Source organism: Narcine bancroftii, chromosome 1 (genome assembly GCF_036971445.1).
Source record: "Narcine bancroftii isolate sNarBan1 chromosome 1, sNarBan1.hap1, whole genome shotgun sequence".
Classification (NCBI taxonomy): domain Eukaryota; kingdom Metazoa; phylum Chordata; class Chondrichthyes; order Torpediniformes; family Narcinidae; genus Narcine; species Narcine bancroftii.
Genome location: NC_091469.1, coordinates 206,849,532 through 206,872,364, shown reverse-complemented (window position 1 = coordinate 206,872,364; position 22,833 = coordinate 206,849,532). Strand labels below are relative to the sequence as shown.

The following is a 22,833-nucleotide window of genomic DNA, read 5'->3' as shown; positions in this document are numbered from 1 at the left end:
CAAGTATTCATAAATACAAATAAATAAATAATATTTCGTGAATATGAGAGTCTTGGGTGGTCAATGTAAGCTGTTCCTTTGTCTGTTCAGCGTTCTCACTGTCCGTAGGAAGAAGCTGGCTCCTGATACAATGATTTTTGCAAAATTTCTAGTCTTTAAACATGATGAAATTACGAGATACTTTGAGAATATACAATAACTTGGATTATTTTGCATGACTTTATACAATCCAGTGCTTTTTTTAGTCAAAATTACTATATCGTTGGTTTAAAAAAAGAGGGTCCACATTATTTGAAATTGATTGGAAGATGTTTTTGGGAAAAGATGTTTGCACTGGAATTGAAGAAAGCTAGCCATACAAATGACTAGATACCTGAACTGGTTGCAAGGAATGAACATAATTGGGAAAATTCTAAGATTGGGAAGATGTGGAGAAAAATGGACTTCAGAATTGAGAGAACTTGAACTTTAAAATGGAAAGAATTGTAGCAGGTCAAACATCTGCAGGAAGAAACTGACCAGTATAATAAATTTAAGTTTAATTTAGAAAAAATGTGAAATAATAATTAATGAAGTATGTTATATAGTTGGGATAATGTGAACTATTTTGTAACTGCATAAGAATACACTGTAGTAACTGTAGAGCACCACTGTGGGGCGTATGTATATGTATGCAAGTGAACCGTTTCCTGAGATGGTAGAAGATATCAGTAAGTAAAGTCTCTTCTGTTATTTGAATCTTGCATCTCTAAATTATTTAATAGCTGCATCTATTCAGTTATCTTAAAACCAGCCAGAAATCATTGTGTTTTTAACTAGTGATTTTTTCTGCCATCATTATTTCAGAAAAAATAAACAATGAACATAAAAGTTATAGCTGTTCTCAAAGGGGATTTTAATGTCTTGATAATACTGTCAGTACTCTGTTCAGTTCCTTTACTGGGTAGCTAGGAATGGAGGGAGACATACAATGCACAGTATTACTGCCAGTCAATTTCCTGCTGTATTATATTTCCTCTGCTCCAGAATGTGATTATGTCCAAGGAAGGGGTCTTCAGATGAAATTAATGGAATGCAATGCAAAATATTGCCAGCAACCTGAACAGTTTTCAACGTGGTTCAACTTCTACCACAAAATCAGAGTTCAAATTTGGACAAGCATATAGTGGCAACATTATTTCTCAGGCCACAGAAGCAGTATACCTTCATATTTGGATGGAACATGTTATTAATTGGGAGAACAGTACTCAAAAGTGACCTTCTAAACAGAAGATGCAAAAAAAAACCCCAGAAGTTGGAGATGTAAATAAAATCTGTCTGTTGTATAGTGTCAGGCAGGTGGAGCTTGTGAGCTAGCATTTGCACCACAAATATGAATAGATTTTTCTCTATGATTGACCTAATCTCTCTTTAAAATACTGAAGTATCATCAGTAAGAAAGTATCAAAGGAAGTATTTATAAATAAAGGATCTCCTAGAGAATCAGAACAGGCTTTCTCCAGACTAGCAGAAGACCCTTGAAAGCTTCTACCCGTGGCTATTCTCAACGGGCGCCAAATAGCCCCCTGCTGAGGACCACAACACATTTAAGGATGGGGGGAGGGGGGTCAAATATTTTTAATGTTTTTATGTGGTCAATAGGAGAGAAGTATGGAAGAAACTTGACTGCTTCATAGAGAAGGGGCCGATAAACTTTGAGCAGAGTCCTAAGGGGGCCATGATCCAAAAACAATGTGCATAAGACTGTACCATATTTCACCATTCAGGGAGCTAGTGGTCAAATGGTCCAATGACCATCGCTTAAATGCAGCAAACACTACAGAACTTCACTCTGTTACAGTGGGTTGGAAAACACTGTCAATATCAGGCCAGAATGTTCTGCATCTGGGTGGATGTGTCAAGAATGGATTGTGAAGAGTTCTTCCAACATCAATCCTGTTTTATGACACACATAAGAATGCAATATTCAGCAAGAACTTGGGGATTAATTTTGTTAAGTATGTAGAAGTTGGAAAGACTTATTTGCCTTTTCTCTGCCAATACATTGCTGGCAAAGTGTTTATATTTATGTTGGATGTTGCCTCCACCAAAGAAGCACTTGTAAACTAATCTAATTCAGAATTCCAGGGTCAGAAACAACTTGTTGGAGCTATCTTTAGCTCCTTTAACTTTCCATAAAGTATCAGGAATATTATCTTTAACTCTTGAATTCTGCAGTCATAAGAAAAATAAACTTTAGCCACCATGATGTAGAAAATTACTGTTCACTTTTGGGGGATTTATTCATTCAACATGAAACACTTTTTTGCTGCTTCCCATCTTTGCAGTTTGTTAGAAAGAATAAATGCAAAGATTATTTTCTAAATGAAGAGAGAATTCAGAAATTGATGGTGCCAAGGGACCTTGGAATCCTAGTAGAGTCTGTACTAAAGGTTAACTTGCAAGTTAAGTTGGTAAGAAGAAGGCAATGCAAAGTTAGCATTTATTTTGAGAGGGTTAAAATATAAAATTGAGGAGGTTTTATATGGTGATGGACAAATCACATTTGGAGTATTGTGAGCAATCCAGGACCCCTATCTAAGGAAGGATGGATAGGGTCCAGAGAAGGTTAACAAGAATGATCCTTGAGATTGCCAGTATGTGCCACTTAACATCTGTTTGGGCAACGTCCGGCCACCTATACATCCGTGGACCCATAATTATTCAGTTACCGCGAGCAAGTCCACAGTAAATGAGAAAAAGTGATAGCCAAATGTAAGAAATTGTATACTGTATACCCAAACTGATCCCACTGCCCTGTTCTCTCCCCACAGCCCTGAGTCAGTTCCCACACTGATCCTAATGCCCTGATCTCTCCCCACAGCCCTTTAACAGTCCCAACTAATCCCACTCCCCACAGTCCCATGTTGGTTCCCAAACTGATCCCACTGCCCTGATCTCTGCCCACAGCCACATATCAGTCCCCACACTTACAAATAACAAACTTACAGGTACACTACAGTATCCCATTTAGCTTTGCTAAGTATATAATATAGTCACACAATATCCATATCTCATAGCGCCCAATTTCACAGAACAAATCATGGATGTTCAGCAGCACGTACCTGTAGATGGTTTATATATGAAATCCATTTGATGGTTCTGGGCATGTACATGCTGGAGTTTAGAAGGATGAAGAGAATCTCCTTCAAACATTCTAAATATTGTAAAGGTTAGATAGAGAAGAAATGTAGGTGTTTCCACCAAAGGGTGGATCTAGAACCAGAGGGCATGCCCACAGAATGAAAAGATGTCCTCTTAGAATAAAGAAGAGAAATTTCTTCAGCCAGAAGGTAGTGAATTGACACAATTTGTTGTGACCGTATGCTGTGGAGGCTATCATTGGGTATAATTAATGCAGAGGTTGATAGGTTCTTGATTATTAAGGGTGCCAAAGGTCATGGGCAGAAGGCAGGAGAATGGCATTGAGAGAGAAATCTAAATCAGCCACGATTGAATTGTGGAGTACAGTTGATGGGCCGAATGGACTAATTCTGCTCCAATGTCTTGCGACCCAGTGAGCATTTCACACTAGAACATGTCAAGGCATGGAATAAATCACAGGACTGAATTGAATAGAATTGTTTATTGTCATAAGATACAATATAAAGCTTTATTTTGTGTGTTATCCAGGCAAGTCAATTCATATTGCAAGTAGTGCAATAATAAATAAAATAGCAACAATGTAGGCAGTAGTGTTGCAATAGGTCAAATAGTGCAGGGAATAGCGAAAAGTACACTTGAATGGTGCAAGTGTAACTTTGACCAATGAGGGATCCATTCAAGAATCTGATACCAGCAGGAAAGAAACCTTCCATGAATCTGAAGCTCATTTATATTCTGCCTGACGGAAGTGGACAGATCACAGTGTGACTAAGATGGGTCACATCCTTAAATCTGTTGGCAGCTTTTCTGAGGCCCGAAGAGATGTAGACAGAGTTGATGGGGGGAATTTTGGTTTGTGTGATGGGCTAAAACTGAGTAGAGTGCACTCTGTCTCCCCTTTCATCATGTTTGAGATCCAACCTTCAACAGAGCTATCACCTGAAGATGAGTAGATGGAGGTAGGGCAGCTGTATGTGCAGTAAGGGACTGAGTACACAGCTTGTGGGGCACCAGGGTTTGAGGGGAGGTGTTGTCACCAGTCCTCACTGCAAGGTGTTGTCACCAGTCCTCACTGCTTGAGATCTAAAGTCAGGAAGTCGAGGATCCAGCTACATTTGGTTGGGGGGTGGGGGGGGAGGTCACACCTATGTCTCAAAGTTTGTGGGATGAGTTTGTAAAGGACTATTTTTGCTAAGTCCACAGCACAGAAACAAGCCCTTCAGCCCAACTTGAAAATGCCAACCAAGCTGGTCCTATTTGCCTGTGATCAGTGCACATTTCTGTAAACCTTTACCATCTATACCTTGTGAACTTTACAGTTGTCCCTGTTTCTACCACTTCCTCTGACTGCTCATTCCATATTACCTACCACACTCTGTGTGAAGAGGGTGCCCCTCAAATCCTTTTTTAAAATCTTTTCCATCTCACCTTAAATTTATGTCCTCTAGTTTTAGATTCATGTTTTCTGGTGGGGGGGGGGGGGGAGGCATTGCCCCTCATGGTTTTATACACTCCATAAAGTTCCCCCTGGCCTCCTACACTCCAGGGACAAAGTTCTTGGCCTATCTAACCTTGTAATTGAAGCCCTTCAGTCCCAGCAACATACCACTGAATATTTTCTGGACTCTTTCCAGCTTAATCATATCTTTCCTACAGCTGGGTGACCAAAACTTGATCTCCAAATGTGATCTCACTGACGTCTTGTACATTTGCGAGATGACATCCCTGCTCTTGTAATCCATGCCCTGACTGATGAAGGCAAGCACATTGAATGTCTCCTTCATCACCATGTCTACCTGCATCTCTATTTTCATGTACCTGTACCTCCAAGTTGTTTCTCCCCAGGGCCATGTCATTCACGTTGCAAGCCTGCCCTGGTTTAACCCAACAAAATGTAACATCTCACACTCGTCCAATTTAAATTCCACCTGCCATTCCTCATCCGCTTCCCTTGTTGATCTAGTTCCTCTTGTAATCTCTGTCACCGTCCATTATCCACCAATTTTGGTGGCGTCCACAAGCTTACCTACTGTGTTGCCTCCATTGTGATTGGAGTTATCAATATATCTGAGTTATGAGAGTTTATTGTCATAAGATCCTGATAACTATGAATAAAAACTGTTACTGAACCTGGAGATTCTGGACTTCAGACTTCTGTATGTTCTGCCTGATGGAAGCAGTGAGAAGATGGTGATTAGCAATGGTACTACAAATGACAAATAACATTGGACCTAGCACCAATCCCTGTGGCACATCATTGCTCGAAGATCTTCAGTCTGAGTAACAGCCCTCTGTTTCTTATTCTGTATCCAAATGGCCATAATGGGCTTGACAATGGTGTTGACAGCAGAGCACCTTCTTGATGTCAACATGGCCTGGAATATCAACATAGCATCCTCCGCCCTGATCTCACATCCTCCGCCCTGATCTCACATCCTCCGCCCTGATCTCACATCCTCCGCCCTGATCTCACATCCTCCGCCCTGATCTCACATCCTCCGCCCTGATCTCACATCCTCCGCCCTGATCTCACATCCTCCGCCCTGATCTCACATCCTCCGCCCTGATCTCACATCCTCCGCCCTGATCTCACATCCTCCGCCCTGATCTCACATCCTCCGCCCTGATCTCACATCCTCCATATCGTCTCCAATGCAAAGTACTTGTTTTGCACTTCACCCATTTTGTCTTGTTCCAGACATCTCTTCTTTACACTTGAGTGGTCCTACCCTGTTGCTCGCTTATCAAAGAATCATAGAAAATTAGGAGCAGGAGAAGGCCATTCAGCCCTTCAAAATTGTATCACCATTCAATACCATCGTGGCTGATCATACAACCTCCGTAGTGAAACATGGAAGTCTGCAGATACTGTGATTACGCTAAAAACACACAGTAAATGCTGGAGGAACTCAACCTGTCTCACAGCATCCATAGGAGGCAAAGCTATATTACCAACACTTCAGGACTGAATCTTTCTTCAATGTAGGATACCTCAGGCCCAAAAGGATGATAATATAGCTTTACCTCCTATGGACGCGGTGAGACCTGCTGAGTCATCTGGCATTTCTGTGTGTTTTTACTACAATCACAGCATCTACAGACTACCATGATTTGCTACAACCTCTGTAATCTATTCCTGCTTTCTTTCCATACCCCTTGATTCCTTTATCCATAAGGGCCACATCCATCCTTTGAATATATCTTGTTTTTCATGAATTTATAAAATATCTTGGGTTGCAACTGAACTTGCCAAATACATTCTGTGTTCCCTTTTTGCCTTACTGGTTCCCTATTCAAGTTCTTTCCTATTTCCTTTACATTCCTCAAGGGCCTTGACTGATTTCAGCCTCCTAAATCATACATGCACTTCTACACTTGCTTTTTATGACTAAATTTATCATAGCTCTCCACATCCAAGATTTTCTACCTCATTGGAACCTCCCTGTTCGTGCAATGCCTCCAGTCCCTGCTTTATGTTGACATGGTGAAAAGTAGAATTCTTCTTGCAATGCCTTTAGTGTGTAGGTGGAATTTGTATGTAATCTTGTATTTGAAAGCCAACTTAATTCTAATAAAGCTAATTATCTCATTGATATTAAAATCTCATTTTTAAAAGAATGTTCATTAACCATGGTGCTGTAAACTTAAAGATGCCTCCGTGTGGTCTGCAGACACCAGGTAGTGCATGGGTTAGTATGGTGGCCCGTGGTAAGAAGAAGGGATACCTCAGATGGTCTTTTGGTGAAGAAGTTTGGGAACTGTTGCCTTGAAGTGATTAAAGGGAGGTATGGTTAGCACAAGGCTATTACAGCGCCAGCGATAGGGGTTCGAATCCAGTGCTGTCTGTAACAAGTTTGTACGTTCGTGCCATGTCTGCGTGGTTTCCTCCAGGTGCTCTGGTTTCCTCCCACCATTCAAAATGAACAGGGCTCATGGGCTGAAAAAGGCCTGTAACTGTGCTGTGTGTTTAAATTTAAAGGCACTGGTGAACTTGCATCTAAACTATTGTGTATACACCAGTCTCCCTGTCCAAGGAAGGATATAAGCGTGGCAGTACGCGAAGTGGGGATCAAGTCTGGGACTCTGGAGCTGAGAGGCAATTGCTTGACCAGTTACTACTACTCTCTACTCAGTTTTAGACTGTATTTAATGCTCTGTTTTGGAAAATTGTCTGCTGGTTCTTGCAGACTTTTCACACTTCAACTGACAGCACCAAATTGTGCACTAAAAATCCTTAGCTGGGATTGAGGGATTTTGTGTACACTTAGGACATTGAATGCCCCAGAACAACTCCCATTAACCTGTCTTTGCAAACATTTCATCTGTAGACTTTGATACAACAAGCACAGGGAAATTCTTCTGTTAAAGGTTAATCCCCAAGACCAAGAGATTGCCTTGAGCAACTTCCTTTCAGCTCACGTCCAGGATGATGCATGGGGATGCCACAGAACTGATTCACTGGCAGCCCCAGAACCAAGGCTTCTGCTTCCCCATGAAAGCCGACCTCTGCTATTTTGCAAAGCTTTTTTTTAAATTATACTTAGTGTTGTGAAGAGACTGTCTACATCAACCATTCTCCACTTTTTTCTCGGCTACGTGTTTTTTGCACATCAATTGTCGGTTGTGCGAATTAAAATAGCCTGCCAAAAAATTGGGCATTGAGCACAGAGGTGGTAGCAGTGTTTTAGTAGACTCAGGTATTAAAGTAATAGACACTGCCTCTGGGCCTGCACAGGGTTCTAGCTCCTGATCTTCTTGCTCGATGCGCCCTGAGCAGGTTTAATTGCCTGGAGAAAGGGGCTGACGCCAGGTATACTCTGAGAAGTTTCTCAGAGGTCCATAGCCAAGATGGTGGCACCCAGGCACTGAGGGTTGTAGGTGCTAGAGTTGTTGTTGACTGATGACCAGCTTTTGGGAACTGGTTATGGGGTCCAGGAACCATGCGAGCGGGCTTCCCAAAAGGCCTGGGTGTCAACAGCTTCCTAATACTTCAGGTAAAGATAAAAGATCGCAACATATTCCCAGAAAAGTGGTTTTAAATCACCAAGTTTATTGTGAGTAGATTGTCGAGGTCGTAACCCTTTGATCCAACTTCTTTCACTAAGACGAGCTGTAGAAATGCAACCTGTGTTGCGGATGCACAGGTAGGTGCAGGGCCTCAGTCCATTGTCCCAGATGAACTTCATTTGTGCTTGCCTCGCACATAAAAGAGATATGGAAAAGGGGCTTTCATTAACAATGATTTAGCAAAGTAGCAGGGAAGGCTTTTCAGCCTAGCATGGAACATTTCTTAAAGAAACTGCTTAGTTTGACTTCGGAAACTTATCCTTACTGCAACACTGCTCGATGGTGCCAAATTTATCAGGATGGCAAATTAAAAAGCATGAGTAAAACACAAAAGACCACAGACACTGTGATTGAAGTAAAAACATAATGTTGGAGGAACTCAGAAGATCGAATCAAAAAGTATATTTCATATAGTCAAGATAAAGATATCACCATATAACAATTACAGTACAGAAACAGGCCATCTCGACCCCTCTAGTCCATACCGACTTAAGTGATCTCTAGTCCCACCTACCTACTCCCTGCCCATAACCCTCCAATCCCCTCACAGCCATGCACTCACCCACCTTCTCTTACATGACAAAACTGACCTTGCTGCAACCACCTCTTCCGGAAGGTCATTCCACTCAACCACCACTCTCTGAGTGGAGAAGCTCCCTCTCATGTTACTTCTAAACTTTTTCCCCCTAAACCTTAACTCATGATCCCTCATTCCAATCTCACCTACCCTCAAGGGGAAGAGCCTATTCACATCTACTCTATCTATCCCCCTCATAATTTTAAATACCTCTATCAAATCCCCCCTCAACCTTCTACGCTCCAGTGTATAAAGACCCAGTCGATTCAATCTTTCTTTTTAGGCAGATGCCCGAACAAAATGAGTCTGTCCCTCACTCTGATTTTACTGGCCTGCACTGCTCTTGGACAGCAAGTTCCTTCTCATTGCAGTGGATGGAGATAAGAAAAGGGACAATTCACAGTTCCATTATTATTGCTTCTCAGTGCAATGCAGTTATTCCAAGTGACTATTTGAGAAAATGTAACTGTATTACTTGAGCCCAATGTGAAAAACTCATGCTTCTGAATCCAGAGATTTTCAGTGAAGATTAGTGCATAAACTCCAGTTGGACACCCAGGCTGTTAAAGGTGGTGACAAACAGCTGCACTGTTCATCTCATGCCCTATCTGCCCCCTCACCCACCCCGCCCCCCAAAAAAATGTGGATGTAAATGTTCCATTGCTTTGAGATCTCACTGTCTTATTTCTGACATAATAGTCGCTGAACTTCAGAAAGCATCTTGTGACTGTAAACCTCAATGGAACATCTTGTCAAATAAATTCCAGTTTTTGTTTGCACTAAAGCTAGTTTTGTCCTTTGATGTTGAAAGATTCCTGCCGCTCACAATTTTTTGTCCCAGGGAAAACAGACCAAGCCTGTCCATTCTCTCCTTGTAACTAAACCCTGCCAATCCAGGCAACGTTATGGTAAATCTGCTCTGCAGTTTCTCCAGCTGAATCATATCCTTCCTGTAGGGCAGCATCAGAACTGCACATAATGCTCCATGTGTGGCCTAACCTTGTACAATTAAAACATGACATTCCAATTCTTGTATGCAATGCCTCAGCCAATAAAGGCAAGCAGGTCAGCACCTTCTTCAGCCCACCTGGTCTACCAGCGTTAACCAATTTTAGGGAGCTGCGTTTCTTTCTCTATCCCACAGCATTCCCAGGCCCTTCCATTACTGATTGAACTTCCCCAAAATGCCTCTCTTTCCACTTGTCTGAATTAAACTTCATGTGCTGTTCCTTTATCTAATTTCCCAGTTGACCAATATCCTGTGGTAAATTTGGGCCATATTCCTCACTGTCCACAAAGCCCACCGGCATCAACGTCATCTGCATATGATGTGACAACAATGGAACTTTAGACATCAGCCTCTATCATTTAATCTAGAACAGCTCAGGACTTGGTTGTGATGCAAGCGCAAACCTCAGCTGTGGAGAGAACCAGAAGCCAGAATCAACTGTTCCTCTCGTCACTTACTGGCCACATACCTCATTTCCAGTGTTTGTACCTTTGCTAAAAAAGTGTGATGTAAATTACGCTGTCTTGGGACACTGGAACAGAGGGAGTATCTTACTAAAATTATTTCCAATTCCAGTTTCAAACATGCTGGAATATTGAGCTGAAGACTGAGTTATAAATTGAGAAGAAAGGAAAATCAATAACTTTCAAATATCCTTAAGATTATTTTGAAACTGTAATCCTCTTTCTTGTTTTGCTTTATTGAAATCTAATCCATGTCTCTTCCTGCATTCATTGACGCATTGAAAGGCCCAGACAGAGTAGATGTGGAGAAGATATTTTCACCAGTCAGAGAGTCTGGGACCAGAGGGCAAAGCGATAGAATAAAAAAATATTCCTTTAGAACTGAGATGAGAATAAATTTCTTCAGCCACAGGGTGGTGAATCTAAGGAATTCTTTGCCACAGATGCCTGTGAAGTCTAATTCATTTGGGTATATGTAACTGGGCAGCTAATTAATTGTTCACTAGTAAGGGTATCAAAGGTTATGAGCAGAACACACAGGAGAATTGGGTTGAGGATAAATATATCAGCTATGTTGAATGGCAGAGCAGTCTTGATAGGCTGAATGGCCTAATACTTCACCTGTAACTTATCGTCTTATTGGAAGTAAGTCAGGGCTTTGAAGAACTCTCTCCACGGCAGCTACAGGATGGCATATGATTAGGAGGACGCTGGTGTTCATCCTATCTCAGCACAAGGACAAAGACTATAATTCCCTGTTTTCTGGGAACACCCCACCCCCGCCCCCCAGAGAGGGTCAACATCAGGGACACAGCTCAAGGTAACTGTGCAGAGGGCTTTCAACCAGTGCCCAGAACAGCTGGTAATGGGACTGTAGAGGATCGACAAAATCTAAAATTGATGTCACAATCTGTATACTTTATACCATGCAACTTAGTCTTTGTTATATTGCAAGTTGTAAGATCTTTTAATCCTATTACAGTCAGGATGTAATTATTGAGTCCCTTGCACATTGATGCCAATGCAAGAGGGAAACAACACCATGTCATGCTAAATCATGTGAAAAATGCCTGCCGCTCTTGCCCACACGCCAGAAAGTGTGTAATCCCTTCAAACCAAACATGAACATGAACAGTTCATTTGCCTAAAGGCACAAAGGGATCTAATGTTCAGACTCGTGAACACATTTCATTTGGAGGGGTGGGGGGAGTGGACAGGTCATATTGATGATGCTTTGAAATGCCAGGATGTTAGAATCTGCACAATGATCCAAAGCAGGTTGTTGACAGATATTACGTAGAAACAAGGATAGGTTTTGAATGTCATCTGGTCCTAATCGAAAACATCATTCAGAATAATTATGTTTTACTGAAATTAGACATTCATGCAGCCATCTGCACAATAACTACCATTTCTCAGATGACTGAACTCTGAAGATCTTGATGGTCATGCCCATACTGATTGCAGTAAACACTAAGCATGGGGGTTTGCTAGTTCTCTTCAGTCCTCATGTGTGATTGATGCAGGCAGTGTGGGAAGAGAAATTTGTGGAGAAGAATGCTGGCAATTACTGCAATGTCTGTTTCTATCTTGAGAGCTTCAGAGAGATGAGTGATCACTTGTGTTAACGTGGGCTTTCGATTGTGTAACAAAACTATTAATACTTGCAATTGTAAACTTTACTGCATCAGTAAAGTGTGCAAAGGAATGTTGAATCTTTTCACAAGCACCATTTAGATTAGCCTCGGCAAACTGCAGAAACAGGTATGTTTCCAGCAATAAAATCTAAATTATGCAGAAATAGAACAGAGTGCCTGCAATACTCAGCAGAGCAGGTAGCATCTGTGGAGGGAGGAACAGAGTTAGTAACTGACCAACCAGCAGAACTTGGAATGTTTGTCTCTCCAGCAACCGGCTTCCTATTTGATGATTCAGGCCCTGATTTAAACTTCGCCTGCCTGAGGCAGCCTTATTGGCAGATACAGATCTATCTGCAGATACACATTTTTTACTTCAGTTGTAGGTCATGTGTCTGTCCTTCCTCAGTGTCTGAAACCACAGCTCAGGCTGGAGATGTTTAAGTGATTATTTCCCTCCACAGTGGATAGGGATCAAATTCTGCATCCAAAATTGCTTTACCTATGAATGAAATAAATTGAACTGATTGTTTTCCTGGATTATTTCTTGAACAACTTGGATGCATCAAACTATGAAGGCGTGAATGAAAAATTATTTTGTTTAAAAAGCATCATACCCGTGAATTAAGAGTGGCTGGAGTTTTGGAATTGGGATCGCCATTAGATCTTTACTTTTGAGATTTGATTTCTTTGATTTTATGACTCAGAAGCTCTTTCTGCAATGACTTAGTGTAGTTGAAGTCAGTTTTTGCTTTAGAATGAATCAACAATCCAAAGCCTTTGGAATTGGTTTTGTAAAAGGCTTTTGCGGTATTTGACCCTCAGTCCCGATCACTGGCACTGTAAAGGCATTGCACTAACCGCTATGCCAACTGTGCCGTGAGTCTTTCAAAAATGGTCACCTAACATGAAAGGAAATTATTAACTACATATTGTAATCATATAAAGTCAGAATTTGAAGCTTTGTTTCAAAGTTCAGATTTATTTTCAGAGTACTTGCATGACAGCACATACAACCCTGAGATTCTTTTTCCTGTGGACCAGGCAGAATTTCTACTTATGGATAACTGTACTCATGAAAACATACTTATACAATTGGAGTTTACAATAAAATACCACAGATGCAAGAAACCTGAAAGGGTGTGAATCTAAAAATGTTGATGACCTTTGGCTAACTTTTAATGAATTCCAAGATCTTTAAGCTTAAATGTCCTTTTCATATATTTGCATTTTGGATATATTGTACATAATAAGTGTTTTATTTTGCTAAGCAGCTTGCTGTCGCTGGCCCATCGACATGCCTCCGTGAACTTTAGCCATGTTTTGAACTACCGTGGATCTCACAGCGAATTCTGAGGACTTAACACCTGGCCTTTCCCTACTTGCGTCGTTGGTTTCTTTGAGAACTTTGCAATTATTCTGAATGGCATATGTGAAGAATGTCATTTCCCTCCACTTGTCTGCTTTCTGAAAAAAAGGAAATGTCTAATTGTTTGGAATTTGTGTATTGCGGTGCTGCGCCATCAGTATTGTCTCGCTACCCTGGGCCATTGTGCTGTTGTTGAATCCTGAAATCACGTTAATTCCCACAACTGCAGGTCTCCTGAGCAGTTCATTTTCACAACCAGTGAGTGATCCAACTGGCACCCAGGACTCCTCTGTTAATGAGTTGATTTTGGCCACGCTGGTGTTGTTGCTTCAAACTTTTCTCTCAAATGATTTACAGAAAGCTGGTCAATAAAAATCACAAAGTTTGAGTTATAGAATCAAATAAATAAGGGAAATTTTAAAATTACCAAAAGATTTCTGATCACCTGGCACTGAATCCTCCTGCATTTATGAACTCTCATCCTGGTGTGAGTAGATTTCCTGAATTGAAGCATTTACCTAGAAACTCGCAAGCGCTGGCAGAAGAGGTGGGCAGGCATTTTTAACTCGCATATTGAATCAAATAACTGCTTTAGGGGTGTGAGGAGCTCCAGCAGCATCTTTGGGGAGGAGGAGTTGAGTTCATGTGGAGGGTATTGCAGAGTTGGGGGAAATCTCAGATCACAGGGTTGTGGTTGTGAGTCACTGGTCAGGGTGATGGGGAATGCCTTCAGATCAGGGCTATGTGGCTCAGGCCTGTGGATGAGTCCCTAACTGCATCTGTTGCAGTACTAGGAAGACCATGTTGGCCCACATGTCCCCAACCAGTACTGGGCATCCCATGAATAAACGATGACTTTCAACTGCATGATGCTAAAGAATCACAGGATTAAACGTTAAATTTGTGGACACACCATCTTTATTGAAAGTGTAAAAGAAGATCATTAAAATCTATTTCTGATTTCTTCCATTCGTTGTTTTCACGTGAGGAGGAAGAGAAAGTGAAGATCTGATTGGACTGTGTCTGACAATGAACTGAGGATTTCTCGTCAAGTGCTCTTGTCTTTGGCGATCGGTTCCATCATTGAAGCCATGGTCCATAATCATAACAGGAAAATTTGTTATATGTAAACAAATTACATTCCTTAGGTCCTCAACCACATACTGTTGAGATGTTCTGAAAATATGAAACTCAATAAGCTGTCAAACAACTGAAAAGTTTGTTTTATGTTGATTTACTCTTTGAAGACTGGCTAGTTTATGGAGTTGCAAATCTTCTCCTTTCTGACAACCCTTGAGGCTTTCAATCTATCAATGACCATGCATAACGTGCGTGAATGGTAAATAGTGCCACACGGGGCCCGGTAAAAGTTTAATCTCCAGAAATGTAGCAGTATAAATACAGTTAATTTACTAGAGATGATTAAGTAGCTCATTGGGAAAAGTTCTCTTAGTTTCAATAGTTTGTAGCATAGCATACAGTTCAAGTTCTTTTGTCAAAAAAGAATGTTTGACATCTTTAGAAATTCTGGACATTTTATTTAATGTTTAAATTAAAATGATTTAATTTTATTTTCCTTCAGCTTCTCAAATTTACTCACGTAGTTTGATTTACCCATGTACCATTCGTTCTGTGATTGGAAAGTGTCCATTACTGAAATATTTGGTGAAGCAAACATCTGCCTTTAATTGGCTACATACATAGTTTTTAGTTCCCAATGGTACAGCTATTCCTTGTCAGCTATTCCTTCAAGACTTTTTTATTGTTTCAGGGGCAGGCATTCTCCACTTTCCTAATCATGAGGTCCACTGCATGTTTTCTTCCACAGAGCATGTGCTTAAAACCTGAAATGAAAGGACTAATCAAAATGCCAACTTTCAGGCACAGTATAGGCCCCATTAAATTTGGAACTCTTCCTCCACCAGTTGACTTACTTTTGAAGGCCTAACAGTCACCCAAGCTATTTCTCTGCCGTAAAAAAGTAGTTTGGCAATATGAAAAGCATCACCCTTCACCCTTAATTACACACCACACTATTTACCAGGTGAAGGGACCAGAAAATGAAGTGTGACCAAACAACTTGGTCAGTATCGGCAAGATGGAGCAAAGGGTCTGTTTCTATGCTGTAGGACTCAATGACTCAAACCTGTGCAAGACTCATTCATTGACGTCACCAATATTGTCTCAGAATGGTCTGATCTTTGCTGCAGGTTACATTCAAATGTGGGATAGCTTTCTTAACCAAAAGTAATCCATGCTGTTTGAAAACAAAATTTGCTGGCTCACAGAAGAGAGAGGATAGTGGTGGAGGGCCATTATTCGGGCTGGACGTCTGCGACCAGTGATGTTCCACAGTGATTGGTGTTGGCTCCCCATTCTTTGTGATATAACTTGGATGAAAAAGTAGGTGGGTGAGATAGTAAGTTTGCAGATGACACAAAGATTGGCAGAGTTGTGAGCAGCGTAGAGTATTATAAAAGAATACCACAGGATATAGATCAGAAACAGATATGGGCAGAGAAGTAGCAGATGGAGTTTAATCTGGGCAAGTGTGAGGTGTTGCACTTTGAGAGGTCAAATGTAAAGAACATATACTGTTGTTGGCAGGGCTCTTAAAAGTATTTATGAGCAGAGGGATCTGGGGGTTCAGTCTACAGTTCATTGAAAATAGCCACGCATATAGATAAAGTGGCAAAGTATGCTTTACTTGGCTTCACTGGGCAGGGCATTGAGTGAAAAGATAGGAGGTCAAGATGCAGCCATATAATACTATGCACTTCCAGTTGCTCCATTACAGGAAGGATGTGGAGGATATGGAAAGGGGACAGAAAGGTTTTACCGGAGTGCTGTCTCGTTTTAGAGGGTATGGGTTATGGGGAAAGATTGGACAAACTTAAGTAGAAAGTATCGACTTGTGGAGTTGAACCTATTTCAGGAATATCAAATGTACCAATGTGAACAAAAGAAAGGAGCTCTTAAAATAAATTAGCTTTGTATGGAAAGAAATAAGAAACCAAATTGGACAGCAAATATAACAGCAAAGGTGAATAAAATATCCTGTCACAATTAAATATTCCTTAAAGGCAGCATGGCTTCTGTTAAAAAAATCAGAATGGAAATATGCTAGCTTAGAATAGAGAATGACAATTGAAGGAAAATGTACCTTATTCAATAGATCTGTGTGGAAAAAAAAAACTAGGAGCCATATATTGAAAGACTTCCTAAACTCTATATACAAAGCTTTTGTGTAAAATGGCAGGAAGTCAGAGGAGATGAACTCAAAGCTTAAGAAACAATGATAGTTTTCAGCTCAGCAAACAGGCAGAACCTTTCAGTCTCTCTGACTGTTTCTCATGTAATGCTTTAATTATATTAACACACATAAACTGAAATAAGGTGACGTACACATCCCACCGTCTCCTGCCCTGTCCCAGAGGGATTTTCACTTCCTATTCATGGCTGTTCACTTCCTTGAGCTGTTTCCTCAACTTGAGATGATTCTTCAGTGAGTGGAATTAGAATGAAGAGGTGTCCACTTACAACGTGGACACTTGCTCTCAGCCCCGATACCTTTAAAATGAGCAGGCAGTGTGAGCATCATGGGCAGCTGGAGCTCCATGCAATCAGTGTCCCCTATGAAGTGCTTTACAATGCCAGAGGCACTATGGAAGTTCAGATTTTAAGGCAATAAGGAATTGTGCATATGACCAGTGCCATCCTCATTAACAAACTAGGTATGTGTTTGTTGCAGGGAGTAACATGTTTCTTGAACTGATACTCAGACATTTTATGAGTGAATCATAATCATTCCAATGGTTTCTGCATTTATTACTTTGATTCTTTGTGAAGGTCAAAAGGCTGTGAGCTTGGACTTTGTGAAAATCAGCGTCTTCGACTTGTCAAAAGTTTACTACTCTGTCCAAATGCGGGCGGCCAGTCCCACAAGGTGGTTTTGCAAACTAATGCCTGCGTCAGATTACATGAACTTCATCTCTGACTGTCTCTTGTGATGTTTAAGTTTTGACTTGTCGTTGAACTGGTACCATTATACACTTCATGACTAGGTCCAGTGATTGTCGACAGATGCCTCAATCTTTGGTCATTCCAGATTGCTTCAACCTTTCATTTAGCAGATAAAATTCAACAACTTGGGGAATATAGCTGAGGGCAGAACCCATGGCATTGTGGCAGGAATGCCCATGCTCAGAAAAGGGTGGGAAAAGCAGGGGAGGTGCGTGTACTTTTCTCTCCTTCTTCTACTTGCAAGGATATTGCCATACAAGTCAAGTTTATTGTCATCTGATTGTACAAGTACAACCCGACGAAACAGTGTTCTCTGCTCCTCGGTGCAAAACATGCAGACACACAACCAGACACAGCACACATACAGGCAAACTCAACATATGCAAGACAGGTATTTCACCTACATAAATAAATAAATAAATAAATAAATAAATAGATAGATCTTGTTCTGTACATATGAGAGTCTCGGATGGTTAGAGTGAGCACTTCCTTTGGTTGTTCAGCATTCTCACAGCCCGTGGGAAGAGGCCATTTCTCAGCCTGGTGGCGCTGGCTCTGATATTCCCGTATCTCTTCCCAATGGGAGCAGCTGAAAGATGCTGTGTTCAGGGTGGAAAAGGTCTTCAATGATTTTGTGCACCCTCTTAAGACAACGATCCCAGTAGATCATATTGGTGGAGTGGAGGAGGGAAGGGAGACTCCAGTGATCCCCTCTGCAACTCTTATGGTCCTGTGGATTGGCCTCCAATCCAGTTCTCTTCAACGACCATACCACACTGTGGAGCAGCCAGCCAGGATGCCCTTGATAGAGCTCCAATAGAAGGTTGACATAATGAAGCCTTGCCCACTTAAGTCTTTTCAGCCTTTTTTGGGCAGCATGGTTAGTGTTGTGGTTAGTGCAACATTGTTACAGCGCCAATTATCTGGACAGGAGTTTGAATCCAATGTTGTCTGTAAGGAGTTTGTACCGTCTCCCGTGTCTGTGTTGGTTTTCAGCAGGGGGGCTCCAGTTTTCTCCCAATGTTCAAAAACGTACCAGGGTTTGTAGGTTAATTGGGCAGCATGGGCTCGTGGGCCAAAAAGGCCTGTTACCCTGCTGTATATCTAAATCTAAAGGAAGTTGCACCCTTCTGACAAAGAGACGTTAATAGGTCACTAGTAGCATGAACTTCAAGGAATTTGGTGCTATCCACTACAGAGTTCATGATGCGTAGTGGAGGTCCCCCATATCTTCCCCCATGGGAAGATTCCCAGCTCTCCTGGTGCAGGCCAGCTATACAGAGGGCTTTCTGCTTCTCATTCACATGCACGCAAGCCAGAGGGGAACGTGGCCAGTAAAATGATGAATTCTCGTTGTTACCAAGAGGAATGACTCCAAAATGGGATAATGAGGAAGAAAAGCCAATTCTGAGTTTATTGATCTGATCAATGCACATTTTCTGTTAATTTTACATCGGGAAAGATGGTAATGGATGACTTTCTGAGGGAATGGATCTTATCCAGATGTTTACTTTCTATGAATCTAACTGTTTAAATTCTTAGATAGGCACATGGATGTAAAAATAATTTACAGGATTATCAGTGTGAGGGAGGGAAAAGTTTGATTGCTGCAGAGAATGTTTATATAGATCGGCACAATATCATGAGCAGAAGGGCCTATAAAGTTCTATGTTTTATATAAACTTTTAAGTTCTTGCCTGTAAGCATTCTGACAGCTATTGTAGCTTTTCTTCCTTTCTGTTATTTTTCCTTGCTTTGCAGAATAAACATAAAAATGAAAGCTGTAAAGTCATAAGTTTGTATTACTGGATGAAATCAAAGTCACTCACTGTCTCACAGCTAGTCATGTGAAGATAGTTTGTTTCTATTCCTTATGTTCAAGCTCAGTCTGAATAAAAGTGGTCACAGTGATTTTTTTTTAGGAGAGCAAAGAATTTGGTCATATTGGCAAAACGAAATACTGTCCATTTTTCAGAAAGGATCTCTCCCGGACATGGTGATTCAGCCTGTGTCTCTGGATGTGTATGTTCGTGGATCATCCAGAATGGAGCATAGCACAGGCCTGAGTCGAACTGTGGTTTATTTAAGACATTGTGTGCAAAGGAAATTGAGAGTTAGCCACGGTAACCTTGGAATTAACTGAAGGGAAGGCAAGGAATCTTGTAAACCTCAGCCCATGATGCAGACTGTACTTTTACTGTTTCCTCAGCAGCTTGCCGGAACAGATTCAAACAGTGCATTCAGTGAGGCTGACGACAGCTCCAAGAAGAAAAAGACCAAGAATCTGTAAGTACCCCCTTTTGGTTTGAAGCTCGAAGTCCAACTTGTTGTGATGCTTCTTCAGTTATCATTCCTTCATTGTTAGCTTTTGAAGAAAGCTTTCCTTCTGTTCTTTGTGCAACTTTTTAGATCAGGAATAAACAGCTTTTATTATAGTAGGTGATCTGTTTTCCTTCCAGGAAGAATTCCGATGCCGGTTGTAAAGCTGAAGCATCAGATTCTTTTAGTTAGGTTTAAGGATATCTCATAATTGGTCCATTAAATGTTCACTGGGGAAATAACTTCCAGCTAATGTTTTCATTCCTCTGTTGTATTTTGACAGTTTAAGAATGAAAGAGCAGACATAATCATAGAGAAATTGATCCAAGCTTCATTAATACTCAAACATACTTTGCAAAGAAATATAATCATTAATATTAAGAAGAGTGCAAAGTTAAGATTGGAAGCAGGAAGGATGAAATGTGATCTTGAGGTTTTGCTGCATTAAAACAGTGCAGATGGGGTCAGAGTTAATGTTACAGCTGTTTCCATTCACTAATAATGAGGGGAAGGGCCTGGGGTAAACTCATAGAAGCAATTAGATGTAGAAAATAAAAACAATGATTTTTAAACAACAGTGTTCCAGTTTCACAGCTTAAAATATGTTCTTGTACAAACATGATACTAGAAAAGCTGACTGGATCAATGTGTAATTCGTAGCTTTTTGTCCTGATGCGAATTGGTTTAAAAACGTAAAACAGTGAAGAATAATGTCTTTAATGACTGGGTTTAAAAATACTCACATTGCTTCATGCAATAGGTAGAATTCCCTTTCACTGTTTAATTTTGACAAAATATTTGTCCATAAAAGGAGTACATATGTGTCTCAAATCCTTGAAAAAGAAATGAAGCAATTTATTTTTTCTTGCAGCTCTGACCAGCAGGGTTTGAAATAATAATTCAGAATAAATCTCTTGAAGTTTTAGTCATCTTGAAGTACTAATATGAACCAGTAGGTGGAGCCAATATCTAGCAATAATAGAGGCTTTCACCCTAGATCCTGAAAATGTTGTTTTACGGTTACTTGTAATTTGTGTAAGTTACAAAGAGAAGCACTTGCATAGATTACAAGAGTCACAAAATGCCCCCCCCCCCCCATGTGTATCTGCAACACAGTGGTTGCCCCATGATGGAAAGACTTAGTTCTCTTCCGTGGAGTTTTTTAATCAGATGCTGGAGTTTGATTGGCTCATGTTTTGGCCTTTATCCAACCCACACTTACTACATAATCTGCCTTCCTGGGAGAGATATCAATACAACTCTCTGACTCAAAACATTGGGCTTGTATACTACCTGTGGAGAGACGTGTCCAAATGCTGCACAGAATGGTGGACTTCTCAGAAAAATGCCTCGAGAGGTAGGGGACAGTCCAAAGAAGAAGCGACACTTCATGTTAGAATTTAAATGTGGGAGCGAGTTTGCTCTATAATGGACTTCTGGCATTCATTATCTTTATAGGTTTTATAATGTTAAAATAAAAGGAATGAAATGTGTAGTACTTTGTGTTAATTTTTTTGCAGTTATCTTATAAATGCTGCTATTAAACATCTGTTGGAAAGATTTCAACTGCCACATTGCTTAGGAATTTTGTGGCTAATTAATGCTTATGGCAAGAAACACAATTTCGATCTGCTGAATTCTGCAAGACATTCTTAGTTTTAATATTCTGGGCTGCCTGGTGGTGGATTTGAAGTAGATACGTTTTTTTGTTAACGTGTTTTCTTTCAATAGAATAGCGGGGAAGTCCACTTATTTCTAAAGATACTATATTTCAGTTGAGCAGTTGGATAAAGATTGTGCCCAGGCAAACCATGTGATGGCATGGATTGAGCCCGACATTTCCATTAGAAATACTGTTTCACCATTCTCTATCTTACACTTTCCCCTCTTGTTATTTGCTGCTTATCTGGTGGGTTTTCTTCAACATTGTCTTTTTGTGTGTGTGTGTGTGTGTGTGTGTGTGTGTGTGTGTGTGTGTGTTTGAATATTAGAACCCAACCTCACGGTGCCAATGGTTTGCTGTTGACGGCTGTTCATTCCTGTGTAAAATATTAGGGTTAAGATAATTGAATATCACATTGGCTGCCATAAATAGGGCATACAGAACGCCAGTTAAATATTGTGTTGCTTCTGTACCTCAAATTAAAAGATTTAATCTAGTTAAGGGCCTGAGAAAGCAGTAGGGGTTTTAGAAACCATGCTGCTTATCTTATGAGCTGCAGGATAGTTTCTGGTTGCAATGTGTGTTCGCATACCAGTCATTCCTCTTCCTGACACACTCGCAGTTCAGCCTCTGTATAACGCCAGCCATGGACAGTGATGTGAAGGGCGGCAGAGGCACTGTCCCCCACTCACAACAGAGAGTCCTTCCATCCATAAGGTAGCATGGAGTTCAGTCTTTAATAAAAATCAATTTGTGACAAATACTGATTGCCCAGTCTATTAAATCTTCTTTATTATTGGAAGCGAGGTATTTGCACCTAACTGCTCACCATCAGCAGATTGTAAGATATTTATTTAAAGTCAAGTTTAAATAACTTTGCTGATTTTGTTATACTTCTGGCCTGTATGAATTAACCTTTAAAACATTTTAGCAAAACTCTTTTTTTTCACTAATTTATGCTGCAGTAACAGACTAGAAAGGGTATCGGCTCCTATATTTCTGGTTTTGCCAAATAGTCAGCAGAATTTTGAGTCATTTTAGTTTGACATAGCTTTTACTCTTCACTCAACTAATTTAATCATTTTTCTTTGAATTGTTGCTATAGCAACCTGTTATAGGTGTAGACCTAAATAGTTTAAGTTTCCTGAATTGGCATTGTAGTTATTAACGTACATTGTTCACTGAAGTAGCTCATCTGATATATTCTAAGTCAACAGTATTCTCCTTTCAAAAGTGTGGGTTCTCAGCACTTTCTGAACGTAAATACCACAGGCCGCACAGCCGGTTGAGCACAGAACTGGAATTCCTGCTGCTCAGCCAGAAATCAGACCCTTTCCAGCCCTGGAAAGAGAGATAGATGGGAGATTTCATTGCTCATAAGGATGTTTAAAGGCTCTGTTGCTGTAAGGATGAAGTAGAATTGCACATTCCAGGGTTCGGGTGACTGAACGCTATTGAACAGCTACATCGTGAGTCAAATGTGTACTCAATAAGGGGAAGGAACTAGTCTGACCAAGTCGTTTCTGAAATATGCCATTTTTCTAAGAGCAAGCACATGAAT

At 40.7% G+C, this 22,833-nt stretch overlaps 1 protein-coding gene across 4 annotated transcripts in view; it reads left to right on the top strand.

The window, feature by feature from the left end:
• Positions 1 to 22,833, top strand: part of rgs3a (regulator of G protein signaling 3a) — a 162,029-nt gene that overhangs the window by 134,351 nt on the left and 4,845 nt on the right. For 2 of the 4 annotated variants that reach the window (XM_069889639.1, XM_069889623.1), the window contains one exon: positions 19,500 to 19,576. In XM_069889639.1, coding sequence (XP_069745740.1) covers positions 19,500 to 19,576 — 77 coding nt within the window. Of the gene's footprint in view, positions 1 to 19,499; positions 19,577 to 20,858; positions 20,967 to 22,833 lie in introns of those variants that run through there. The other 2 variants (XM_069889615.1, XM_069889624.1) reach the window with 2 other exon arrangements.